The 12,879-nt window shown below is 55.7% G+C and overlaps 2 protein-coding genes across 9 annotated transcripts in view; one reads left to right on the forward strand and one right to left on the reverse strand.

Moving 5' to 3' along the window:
• The window catches only part of KIAA0319L (KIAA0319 like), a 98,280-nt gene extending 96,945 nt beyond the window's left edge, over nucleotides 1-1,335 (reverse strand). The window contains exon 1 of one of the 4 annotated variants that reach the window (XM_028511761.2): nucleotides 1,196-1,335. The gene's annotated coding sequence lies outside the window, so the exon portion shown is untranslated. Of the gene's footprint in view, nucleotides 1-871; nucleotides 1,066-1,195 lie in introns of those variants that run through there. The other 3 variants (XM_028511763.2, XM_028511762.2, XM_036025765.1) reach the window with 3 other exon arrangements.
• Nucleotides 580-9,909, forward strand: NCDN (neurochondrin). 5 transcript variants are annotated; one of them, XM_028511766.2, is made up of 7 exons: nucleotides 580-1,863; nucleotides 2,714-2,854; nucleotides 3,943-4,911; nucleotides 5,645-5,886; nucleotides 6,440-6,664; nucleotides 7,061-7,203; nucleotides 8,384-9,909. In XM_028511766.2, the coding sequence occupies exons 1-7, from the start codon at nucleotides 1,831-1,833 to the stop codon at nucleotides 8,818-8,820; spliced, it is 2,190 nt and encodes a 729-aa protein (XP_028367567.1). In that variant the 5' UTR covers nucleotides 580-1,830; the 3' UTR covers nucleotides 8,821-9,909. The 5 variants fall into 5 exon arrangements, with proteins under 5 accessions (XP_028367567.1, XP_028367570.1, XP_028367573.1 ...); XM_028511769.2 differs by having other exon boundaries at nucleotides 858-1,526; nucleotides 8,384-9,905; XM_028511772.2 differs by having other exon boundaries at nucleotides 1,413-1,526; nucleotides 2,684-2,854; nucleotides 8,384-9,556.
• The last annotated feature ends 2,970 nt before the right edge of the window (nucleotides 9,910-12,879 follow it).

Consider the following 12,879-nt stretch of genomic DNA (forward strand, 5'->3'; position numbering starts at 1 on the left):
TATGTACACAGCGTTAAGATGTTTGAACAACGACAAAGCAGGTCTGAAACAGCCTATTCAAAAGGTGTGAGTAAGCAAGATTAAAGCTTCCTTTTGAAAAAAGTCTCAGATATTTGGGAAAGTTACAGAACAGACTGCCATGAATGCTTATATTTGCAGATACTGTTTTCCAACTAGCTAGAAAAATGAACAGGTTGTTCAGGGCGGGGATGGGGGGTTATCTTTCCTATTGACTCCTAGCTTCCGGTCTGTTAATCACCTAAGAAAGCACGAGAAAAGTCAGCTAATGCTCTTCACCTACTACGTCTATTGTCGGTTGGACAAGATCATCATGAGGTGAGAGAATGCAAAGCTTTCCTGGAATCCCGCCTAAATTTCCTTTTTCGGCTTCCTACATTCCACCTTTGTGCTCCCTGCAGCCACCGCAGGACCCTCCTGTGGGGCATAATTTTCCCAGTACTGGATAAGGCAGGTTTCGCACTGTGATTTACACCTCGTGCTCAGCCCCGCCCTCTTTAATCTGCATCAACTTTTCATGTTGGTGGAAACAACGAACACCAGAGACAGCAGATGAGGGTGAGGCTGCAGAAGTCGAGGGAACTAAGACAGCGGAACCCCGAGCCGGTCTGTCAGTCAGGGGATGGCGGGAGCTCCAGGACCAGGTGCCGGCCTGAAAGAAGCGGGCTACAGCCTGGGACTCGAGCTCCGCACCTGTAAAGCCAGAAGCAGCTGGCTACCCTAACCGGGCCAGAAGCGCCACCTCCGGGTCCCAATACCCGGCCAGCGAACCCCCAGAAATAGCCCGTCCCGCTTGCCCCTCCCCTGAGCTCGTGGTCCTCGGCCAGGCAGTCAGCCGCCTCCGGCCACCTACCCGGGCTCAGGGCCACACAACAGGACCCCGGCTCTCGGGAGCCTCCGCCTCCCGATCCATGGGGTCAGGGCCCCAACCTCCGCTCCCCTCACCCGGAGGAGGAGGAAGAAGGCAGTGCGGGCTTCCCACCCGGCAGCTCCCTCTTGCCTCAGCCTCCCTGGACAGCGACAGCAGCCGGAAACACCGCCTCCTCCCACCTCCCGGGTCTCAACCCGGAAATACGCTCTTCTTGTTAAGGAAGCCCTCCTGCCCCACCACCCCGGAAGCTCAATTCCAGCCGCGAGGACGAGGGGGAGGAGGGGCAGTGCTGGGAGGTAGAACTACCTACGGGCGAAGGAACCTGAGCCTCCAGGGTGTCGCCTCCCGCTCTCCAGAGGCAGTCCGCCTGACCTGCGCGAGCCCTGGACCCCAGACTCGGGCAATACCCACAAGCAAGATGGCGGCAACGGCAGCACCCACTGTGGCTTAGCGCTCCGCGGTGTCATTGGCCAGACTCTGGAGTGAAGCCGCCAAGCATTGGTCGAGAGCTCTGCGGGGGTGGGGGTGGAGCTGAAGCTGCCGGGTGCCTGGAGTGGGCAAAGCGGCGTGAGCAGCGGCCCCAGGCTCCGGCAGCGTCGCGCTCGGAGAAGACCTCGCAGCTCGGGGCCGCAGCCTGGTGAGCTCAGCCGCCTTCAGGCCCTCCCCTACATCCCTGCCGGGGCCTCTCCGAGACGGCGCTGATCGACGCCGAAATACCCGGGGACCCTATCGTGACTCCATCGCGCCATATCGCGACATCATCGTGCCCTGTCGAGACTCCATTTTGTCACAGCTCTTCTCAACATATAGCTATATATTTTTTTATTTGCCCTGTCATCTTTGGGGGCTGTCCCATGTCGTGATTTTGCCGTGATCTCTCCGTGACATCACCGCGCCATCGTGAAGTGTGATCTCATCGCCGCCCTGTCGTGACTTCATCAATGTCGTGTTGTGACTTGGCCGCGGCGGGACAGGTGGTGACCGCCAGGAACCCTCTTCCCCTTCTCATCTCCCCACCTCTGCAGCCCCGCTTTGATTATCCGGCTTTTGGATTCTCCGTTGTCCTGGGAGCTACCCGGGACCCTTTCTTGCTTCTCCAGCCCCTGCCGGCATCCACAAGCTGGTATCGGGCGAGGAGAGGGAGAGCAAGGGGTTAATTCTGCTGCTCCTTCTGCTGCTGCTGCTGCTGCTTCTGCTGCAGCTTCTGCCCGAGGGAGGGAAAAGAGAGGAGGCAAGGAGCCTGCGGGGGCGACTGAGAGCCCTGGCTGGAGGGGTGGGGTCCCGAGGGGCCACCAAACCTTTCCTGGTCAGTGCCCTGCATCCTCACTTCAACCGAGGCTTGTGTCCTGCCTCTTCTGAAGAGAGGAGGAGGAAGGAAACCTAGAATGCCCTTTTCCCTCCTGTCAGCCTGAATGCGGATAATCGAACTTCACCCTGTATGTCTCCATTCCCACCTGTCTGTCCTCACCACTCCCTCCCTGTGTGCCTTAGTGGAGGGAGATAAAACTAGACTTCTGGTGCCAGGGGGCAGCTGAACAGTGGGACCGGCCCCCTCCCAACCCCAGGAGGTTGGTGAGGAGACCTGTCCAACTGAGCAGCAGTATGCATGGTCCTTTCTCACTTTCTAGAGGTGACCTTGGACCAGGGTCCCTTCATCCCTAAAGATTTGAAGGTGCAGCCCCTTAAAGGGAGGTCAGTCCTGAGGATCCCATCCCTCCTGCTCCACCCCTCCCTCTGTGCTAATCCCTCCTTCCATCTTCCACTCCCACCCCCACCCCCACCCCTCCTCTGCAGAGGGATGCTCAGTCCCTCTTGTGTTCACAGTTGGGCAAGACTGGCATCATGGCCTCAGATTGTGAGCCAGCTCTGAACCAGGCAGAGAGCCGAAACCCCACCCTGGAGCGCTACCTGGGAGCCCTCCGTGAGGCCAAGAATGACAGCGAGCAGTTTGCAGCCCTGCTTCTAGTAAGGAGCTGACTGAAAATTGGGAGGTGGGAAGGGCTGGGTGGTTGGACCCCCTAGGAATGGGGTCTACAAGTCCTCAGGGATATATAAGTGCTGCTGGTATCCCTGGAGTCACCAAAGTAGGCCCAAGACTACTCTGGTCTTTGAACTGAATACAGGGACAAAGGGGAGAATGGGGGTGAATAATGCTTGTGGCCCTAGGAGCCTTGGAGGAGGCTGCCTAGGTCTGCTCTCTGGGGTGTCCCAGAGCAGATGGGAGCTGACTCATAGGGTAACAGCAGCAGGTAGTAACTAGTGCAGAGTACTTGAAGGCTGGGGGTGATTGTTCTGGGGGTGGAAAGGATAGCAGGACTGAAAGTGACTGGGAAAGGGTCCCAGGGGATGGCCAGGATGGCAGTAAGTAGGCTGGGTGTAAGGGAGCTGGTTCTGGGCTCAACCCTGTTGGAGGAACCCAAGCTGGGGACAGCAGAGCAGGAGCTGCAGTGCTGGGAAGGGGGGTTGGTGTGTGGGGGTGAAGGGAGGAGGGAGTACAGCCTGCTGCTTGTTTGCCATGGCAACAGGGAGAAGGCTCTGGAGTCAAGGGCTCACACTGCAGCAGAGGAGGTGTTTAGGTGAAATGTAAGGGGAAATGTTTTGACAGGCAGAGCGGCGAGACAGGAGCCATTTCCCCTGAGAAGGTGGCGGGAATGGATCAGAGACTCCTCTGGAGAGAGCAATTAGGAAGGGACTCTAAATCCTTGGAGGATTTTAAACTTGGAGTTCTAAGCCCCTTCTATCCCAAGTTGTGGGCATCAAGATTAGTCATCAGGAAGAACTTCTCAACTGACCAGGTGATGAAACAGTCAGTAGTTGAGGAGGCCTGGACCTCCCTTCCCTGGAGATAATCATAGATAAGGGATCCTAGAGGTCACACCCATCTTGTCTCCGGGGAGAAAGAAGGAGCTGGATGAAAAGACCTCGGGAAGGCTTTCTGACCTCAGAGTGGGTCCCATTACATAACCTAATCCTGCCGGAGTCAACACTCCTGGGTGCAATGGACAGTCTTTGCTACCTCTTTCATCCTGCTGATAGCACATACTCCCCTTCAGGTGACCAAGGCAGTCAAAGCAGGTGACATCGATGCCAAAACTCGGAGGCGGATCTTTGATGCTGTGGGCTTCACCTTCCCCAATCGTCTCCTGACCACCAAGGAGGCACCGGATGGCTGCCCTGACCACGTTCTCCGAGCCCTGGGTGTGGCCCTGCTGGCCTGCTTCTGCAGTGACCCTGAACTGGCCGCCCATCCCCAGGTCCTGAACAAGATCCCCATCCTTAGCACCTTCCTTACAGCCCGGGGGGACCCTGATGATGCTGCCCGCCGTTCCATGATCGATGACACCTACCAATGCCTGACGGCTGTGGCAGGTACACCCCGTGGGCCCCGGCACCTCATTGCTGGTGGCACTGTGTCTGCCCTGTGTCAGGCATACCTGGGGCATGGCTATGGCTTTGACCAGGCCCTGGCACTTCTGGTGGGGCTGCTGGCTGCAGCTGAGGCACAGTGCTGGAAGGAGGCGGAGCCTGACCTGCTGGCCGTGTTGCGGGGCCTCAGTGAAGATTTCCAGAAAGCCGAGGATGCCAGCAAGTTTGAGCTCTGCCAGCTGCTGCCTCTCTTTCTGCCCCCGACAACTGTGCCCTCTGAATGCCTCCGGGATCTGCAGGCCGGGCTGGCACGCATCCTCGGCAGCAAGCTGAGCTCCTGGCAGCGCAACCCCGCACTAAAGCTGGCAGCCCGCCTGGCACACGCCTGTGGCTCCAACTGGATCCCGGCGGGCAGCTCCGGGAGCAAGTTCCTGGCCCTGCTGGTGAATCTGGCATGCGTGGAGGTACGGCTGGAGCTGGAGGAGACAGGCACAGAGGTAAAAGAGGATGTGGTGACTGCCTGCTATGCCCTCATGGAGTTGGGGATCCAGGAATGCACCCGCTGTGAGCAGTCTCTGCTTAAGGAGCCACAGAAGGTACAGCTTGTGAGCATCATGAAGGAGGCCATCGGGGCTGTCATCCACTACCTGCAGCAGGTGAGGGGCAGTGGTTCGTGGGGGATCCAGTGTTGGGGAGGCAGAAGGCAAGGAAAAAGGAGCATTAGAACTCCCTCACCTCCGTGGAAAGGGGAGACAGCGAAGATGCCCTTACTGAGGACTGATCCTGCAGCACTCCTGGGAGTAGTGTGTGACCCAGCCTACCCCACCCTCCCTCCCTCCCTGTGCCTCCACACAAGTGCCATACCACACACCATATGTGCATTCACATCACAGTGCATACACGCACACACAACACAATAACCTCCCACTCACAACCCCCCAGTACACACACACAAAATCGAAGATGTCTGTTCTGCTCAATCTCTAGCACTGCTTTACACACATGCGCGTGCAAACATATGTTCCTGCAGGGAGAAGGAGCAGAGCCGCCTGGGTCCTGCCCTGTGTAGAGGTTCAGCTGACTCCTCCCAGGTCAGAGCTGCTGCAGAGGGAATGTTTACTTAGCTCTGGACCTCCAAGTTTCCTTTCAGCCCTGAGATACTTCAGAGGTAGTTGGACGGGGGGAATGCTAGCTGAGTCCCAGCAAGTGCAGGGGCATGACATCTGAAGTCCAGCTGGCTCAGTAGACATGCCCTGAGGACCTACCTTTGAAGGGCTCCCAGGCCAGAACTCCCTTACAGCTGTATTATTCCAAGGCCAGCCAGCACGCTGTCTAGGCTGGGGAGGGGCCCTGGTTTTGCTCCATCTCAAGGAGGTCCTGTGGCGACAGGTGGGGCCAGAGAAGCAGAAGGAGCCCTTTGTGTTTGCTTCGGTGCGGATCCTGGGTGCCTGGCTGGCTGAAGAGACCTCGTCTCTGCGCAAGGAGGTCTGCCAACTGCTGCCCTTCCTCGTTCGCTATGCCAAGACCCTCTATGAGGAGGCTGAGGAAGCCAATGACCTGTCTCAGCAGGTGGCCACCCTGGCCATCTCCCCCACTACCCCAGGGCCCACCTGGCCAGGGGACGCTCTCCGGTGAGTTTATAGTTAGAGTGTCCAGCCAGACAGTTTTAAAGGAAAGCGTTAACGCAGAGACACCTCCTCTCCCCACCACCAAGCTGTGCCAGACTTGCTGACTGGCGCACGAGAGTGCCTTGAGGACTTTTGCTGTTTGGGAGCGCTTGTCCCCACAGGACTCCTGGGCTGCCAAGTCTCACTAGTCATCCCCAGATTTCTCTATAAGGAGAAAACTCATGCTTATTGAATGTCATGCCAGGCATTCTTCTGTACCCTTTATCAAAGAGATCTCATTAGGTCCACACAGCAAGTCTGTGGCATAAGTCTCATGCACATCTTCAGGATGAGAAAAATGAGACTCAGGGAGGTAAAGTCACTTGCCTATGCTCCCACCATGTGGCAGAGCCCAAGACTGAGCCTAGGCCTGTACCGATCCAAAGCGTGTACTTTTTCTGTGGTGCCTACGAGGATGTGCCCTCCTTCTCTCCGACTTCCAGTTCTCTTAGTGGTGTGCCCCCAAAAAGGGAATCTCTCCCCCACTCCTCACACATCTGTCCCTTCCACACCCCAGGCTCCTTCTGCCCGGCTGGTGCCACCTGACGGTCGAAGATGGGCCCCGGGAGATCCTGATCAAGGAGGGGGCACCCTCACTTCTGTGCAAGTATTTTCTGCAGCAGTGGGAACTCACATCCCCTGGCCATGACACCTCCGTGCTGCCTGACAGCGTGGAGATCGGCCTGCAGACCTGCTGCCACATCTTCCTCAACCTGGTGGTCACTGCACCTGGGCTGATCAAGTGAGGCTGGGGAGGAGGCTGGGGGAAGCGGGGCGGGGGGGTGCTGCATCAAGTTGCCCCAAATACCCATCTCCTACTTTGTTTCCCTGTGCCCACGGGATCCTGTTAGTGTTAGTGTTAGTGTTAGTGTTAGAAGGAAGGGGTTGCAGGACAGACAGAATCACCCCCATCTTTGCAGCCTCTCTGGGCACGTCTTCCAGTTCCAGTCAAGCTAGTCTCTGATCCCCAGATGCCATGAGAGGGGTCCAAAATGAACTCTCCGCCCTGCTGCCTGATTTGCCAAATCCTGGCCTGGGGAAGCTGGGAACCCAGACTTTTAGGTTGTCCCACTGCTTGGTCTTGCTCTGTCAACCTGCACCCCTGCCTTCTCCCGTGTTTACCTCCCTTTCTCCCCAGGCGCGATGCGTGCTTCACATCTCTCATGAACACCCTGATGACGTCGCTGCCCTCGCTAGTGCAGCAGCAGGGGAGGCTGCTTCTAGCTGCCAATGTGGCTACCCTGGGCCTCCTCATGGCCCGGCTCCTTAGCACCTCTCCAGGTAAGCCCTGGGGACTTGGTCTTAATGGATGGGGGCAGACGGCCTGGGTGACCTATCGGCCACTGGGGATGTCACCATTTGCAAAAAAAAAAAAAAAGTTTTATAGAATGTTCCAGTCCAGAGGAACTCTCTGAAGTATGTCTCCATCCCCCACCCCACCCTTCCCAAAATGATATCACTCTCTTCCTTCTGAGGACTTCTAAGGCAAGGTCTGGTGGGTGTAAGTGCAGGCCTACTCAGAAGCACAGGCACAGGCACCTGGAAACCCAGCAGCCCAAGGAATCTGAATCTAGTGTTTTCAGGGTGGGGCCACCCCCAGCCTTGAATCAGAAACCTTGCTTCGCTCCATTGAGGTTTTTCCTCTGCTCAGCACTTCACCTCCCTTGTGGCAGGCTTCAGTACTTGGTGCCCCTCTGCGCGTACCCTCTCCCTAGCTCTGCTTTACTCTGGCTGTGTGCAGGGGCAGGGGCGTCCCCTCCAACCCCTGCCAGCCCTTTGTGTCTTCTGCTTTGGTCATGGGTGTCTGCTTGGGTCCCTCTGTCCCCACCTGTTCCCTCTGCCCCATCTGTCACGTTGGAGTTGCTGAGCAGGTGCCTGGGAACAGGAGTACCCAGCGGTAGGAAGAGGAGCCCCCCTGCTCCTTAGCCCCTGAACTTCCTCAGTCCCAAGCAATATCACCACAGGTCCTGAGTAGAACCCCAGTGCTGGTTCACCCACAAATGCCACCAGGTTAGATTAACGACCTCCAGGAGAATCTGCAGTGCAGGGGTGACCCCCACGCCAGCTCTGGGTCCCCTCTAGCGCCCTCTTCTGGCCCACGAATCAAAGTGGTGCAACCTCCTCGCAGTTGAGGAGCCCTAGGCCCAGCAGGGGCTCCCGTCACTACTCAGACTGTACAGGAAGGTCTAACCATGAAGCTGAGTGTACCAAGATGATTACATTTATTTCTCATAGCAGATTTCTAAGATGATAGCACTGTTATAGGTCCTGTTTCATAAGTGAAGAAATGAGACACAGACCCAAGGTGATACAGTGAAATCAAAGACAGGGTTTGAACCCAGGAAGGCTAATTCCAGGCTATGCTTCAGCCCCCTAGGGCCCACACAGGAAGGGAAAGTAAGGGCCTAGCAAAGCAGCTGATGCATCTGGTTCATGCCCCCACTGCCTTCTTGCCTTCCAGCTCTTCAGGGAACACCAGCATCCAGAGGTTTCTTCGCAGCCGCCATCCTCTTCCTGTCGCAATCCCATGTGGCACGGGCCACCCCTGGCTCAGACCAGGCAGTGCTGGCCCTGTCCCCTGACTATGAGGGCATCTGGGCTGATCTGCAGGAGCTCTGGTTCCTGGGCATGCAGGCCTTCACAGGCTGCGTGCCACTGCTCCCCTGGCTGGCCCCGGCTGCCCTGCGTTCCCGCTGGCCGCAGGAGCTGCTCCAGCTGCTCGGCAGCGTCAGCCCCAACTCCGTCAAGCCGGAGATGGTAGCCGCCTATCAGGGTGTCCTGGTGGAGTTGGCACGGGCCAACCGGCTGTGCCGGGAGGCCATGAGGCTGCAGGCAGGTGAGGAGACGGCCAGCCACTACCGCATGGCTGCCCTGGAGCAATGCCTGTCGGAGCCCTGAGGGGGTGTCCACTGGGGACAGACCCGGGGGTGGGCAGTGAGGGAATGAGGGAGGAGGCATCTTCCCTGAAGCCCCCAAACTGGATCCCCTTCCCCAACTCCCCCCCAAACACCCCAGCTTTCTGGCTTTTTCAAGAGCAAGGGCATGGTGCCCACCCTTCAAATGTAAGGAACTGCGTCCTGCCCCCTGAGGCTGCTCAGGGGCAGGGATTGTCTTGGAAATCAGTGAGGCTGTCCCCGCCAGGTCGGGGAAGGTTGGAGTAACCCCCAGGGAGGGGGGCTTTTAAGTGTCATTGTGGCCAGTGTCTGGCTCCCCGAAGGAGGGAGTCCCCAGGGTGGGACAGGGCTGGCAGGAGCTGGCTGCTTCAGCCCATTTGCCCTGCCGGCCAGGGTGTGGGCTCCTTTGGCTGTGGTGCCCCTCTGGCCTTCCAGGTCCACGTCCTTTAAATTGGCCATTCAATTCTTGTCTTTGGCCCTCTTGGGCAGAGAGCGGGCTCAGGCCATTGACATCACAGTTCTTCCTATCAACTTCAGTGACCCAGGGTCTGAAATGCTCCATCCATCCAGGGAAACCTGGGACAGACCGTGCTGGTGTGGTGGGGGGAACCTTCCGCCTGAGCTTCCTTGAAGGGACCCAAAAGTCCTGCGGCCCCATGGTCTCTAAGCTTTTGTGTCGTGTTACAGCAGAGTGATGATGAGGGTTGGGGGGGGATTTATTTTGCCAGTCCTTACCCCTGCTTGGACACCTGAGCATCTAATTTCTGTCCTCCTGGTGCCATCTGGCCTGGCTGGAGCCAGGAACAGGAGGGACGCTTTCCCAGAAACCGCATGTTTCCCCAGTGATTGCACCCCATCGCATCGTGGTGCCTGGCTTTAAATCCCACCCCGCTTATGACTCCTCTCTGCAGAGAGACGCGACTGGCGGCTCCAGCAGGGACTACCATTCTTAGGAACCCAGGGGGACCCCCACATACCTGATTCCTTGCTTCCTTTCCCCTTTCTTTCTCCCTCCCCTCCCCCAGTATGTTCTGTGATCGCCAAGTTCAAAGCTGTGCACATGTGGACACTCAATAAATGTTCATTGGTGAAGGTGGCTCCTGTGTGGTCTGTCCGGCACCTTTTCTCTCCCAGGCCCAAGCAGCTCACAGCTGCTATTTGCTGGACACAAGCCTTGCCGAGCACTCTGCACAAGTGTTATCTAGCCCACCCCAGAATCCTAGGAAGCAAGCATTATCCTGATTTTACAGAGAAGCAACTTAGCCATGGGTAGGCGATTTGCTCAAGGTGCCAACAGCTAAGGGCCAGAGCCAAGATTCGCAGACCCTCCGACTTCAGGCTGCATGCACTCTTCATTGCTAGGGCAGGGCTGCAAACTCACATTGATGTGACCAGGCCTAGTGGGGGCCCTGGTGCTCTTCTGTACAAATGAGGTGCTGCCCCACCCCCCCATGCCAGCAGGTTGTTGCCAAGTGGCACTGCCACATCCTCCAAATTTTAAAGAATTCAGAAATCCTAATTTTCATGTGAAACCTGATTTTCGAGTGATAATTTTTTTAATGCAGTCACTACTGCCCCAGCAGAACATCTGTGCCAAAGGGGAAGGGGAAGGGCCTGAGGCTTGAGCAGGAGATGAGCAAACGCCCACTGCCACACCAGACCTGAAGGGTGGCTGTCAGACTGGGGCCAGACCAGCCCAGGGCCCACACTCTGCAGAATCATCTCCGCCTAGGCCCTCGAACCTACAAGCATTCACTCGGCATGTCCTGTGCGCCTACTTACGGGTGGCTGTGCCCAGACAGAGAGGAACACTATTTATTTATTAGATGTACCGAAAGTCAAGTTCTTAGCATGGATTCCCTGAAATCCCTGAAAAATACGAAAAGATATACCCCGCCCTCAAGCAGCTTAAAATCTAGAGAGAAAACAAAGCAACAAGGTATCAGCAACAAGGGAATAAACGGTTGCTCCTATGGAGGTCTGAACAAAGTGTGGCTGGAGCCTGAGAGCCCCTTCGCCTGGCTGAATAAGTCCAGGAAAAGCTTTTGCTCTGAGACTTGAGGGTGAAGACGGCTTGCCAGGTAGACAAGCAGAGGAAGAGCAGGTACAAAGGCATGTAAGCTTGGGAACAGCAAGTAGGTCATTAATGCTACAGTGGAAAATGTGCGTGGGAAGTGTGGAAGGTGAGATTGGACCAGGGGACGTGGGCCAGCTCTTCCAAGCCCTGGGGTGCTGTGCTAAGAAGCTTAGATGTAGGATCATGCAAGACCACAGACTTTTGAGCAGGTTGAATGTGACCCAGCTGCATTTAAGCAAGATGATTTTGTCTGCAAGAGGGACGAGTGAGGCAGAGCTCAGAGAGGAGGCAGTAAGTCTGAACTAAGTGGCGGTGAGGATGCAGAAAACACAGGTAGGAATTATGTAATAGGGCTTGGTGATTAACTGGAAGTGAAGAGGGGTGGAGAGCCAAGGATGACTTCCAGATTCCTGCTCTGGGCCACTGAGTGGATAAGGCCATTCACAGTCACAGGAAACACTGGGAAACAGGTTTGTGCACAATATAAGCTCTGAGTGTAAGGGGTATATTCGTGTTACTTGTGGTGCATCCAGGGCAGTTTTCTGCACTCTGGAATCGAGACAGGTCCGGGTGAGCAAGATATGTAAATTGTCTGTATAGAGGGTCCTTAAAGTTCTGGGAGTGCTTGAGGTCATCTGGGGAGGTGCAAAGAGCAGAGAAGGGACCCAAAGCAAGTGGCAACCAACCACTCACAGTCCCTGCACTCATGCAGTGGGGGAGCCAAACGTTGAAGACAGCTTCGTAATACAAAGCAGACTGTGCCCTGTCTGTCCTTTAGTGAGGAATGGTCAAGAGAATTCTGGGCTGCGGACTCCGGAGAGGGAGGGTTAGGGGAAGTTGGAGAGGCCAAACTTGCTCCTGGTAATTCAGCTTCCAAGGAGACTGGAGCTGCAGTTGTAAGATTTTACCACAAGGTGGAGCCTAAGCATCTCTGTGCCAGATTGCACACCACCCACCACCCCGTTCCCCTCAGCCAAGCCCAGAGCAGAACATTATGAAAGGCTGGGAGGAGGGTGGCTGTGTCAACAATGAAGGAGACAGGCCACAGTTTTTCCCTTACATAAATGTCCAAATGCAAGTTCACTTTTTTAAAAGAGAGGAAAAATTCTGAGCCTGGGGGAAGAGCAATATGTAAACATGCAAAATGGGAGTCTGTATGTTTGGACATGTGTAGCTATATGTCATTATATGTGTATGTCCTGTGTTCCAGTATTGTATGTGTGTTTCCCATGAGTGTCTCTGTGCATGTTGTGTGTCCCGTCTGCCTAGGGGTGTCTCTGTGTGTGCCCAACACATATCCCAGGCCTCCGCATGTGTGCATGTGTCTCAGAGAGTGAGCAGTCCCTTGGCTTGAAAGAGTCTGCAGCCATAGAACCCCCCCTTAAGTTTTTAGGAGCCCCCCAAATTGGCAGCAGACAATGGAGAACATTCCTCTCCCCAGTAGCCATAAGCAAAATCATTTATCAGATGACTTCCTCAGATTATACCTGGGTTCTATGTCTAGCTATCCAGCGTCATGCTCGCATGGAAGCTTCCTACAGGAACACTCAATAGACTGAGAGATTCACAAACTCACCATTCATTCCTTCATCATTCCTTAAGTAAACATTCACTGAGCACCTGCCATTCACCAAACCCAGTGCAGGACACGTTTTCTGTTTCTCCTTTCACCTTGTGAAATAGTTCATGAGGCAGGAAAGGAAAATTAGTTGCAGCTGTCTGGGGTGCTACTTAGAGTGTTTAAACGTTTTTTTCCCTGACGATGGACCGTGGGAAGCCCCAGCAGAGTTTTCAGTATGGAGGTTACATGGTCTAGTCACTCCTGTTGCTAAATGAAATTGGAATGGGATCAGAAGAGATATGGATGAAGGCAGGAGACCAGTTATTGGGTCTGCAGTGGTCTGGGCAGAGGTTCCCAGCCTTACTGTGCTTCTGAGTCACCTTACAGGCTGTTGAAATACAGATCGCCAGGCCCCACTCCCAGGG

The sequence above is a fragment of the Phyllostomus discolor genome, chromosome 5 (genome assembly GCF_004126475.2).
Source record: "Phyllostomus discolor isolate MPI-MPIP mPhyDis1 chromosome 5, mPhyDis1.pri.v3, whole genome shotgun sequence".
Taxonomy (NCBI): Eukaryota; Metazoa; Chordata; class Mammalia; order Chiroptera; family Phyllostomidae; genus Phyllostomus; species Phyllostomus discolor.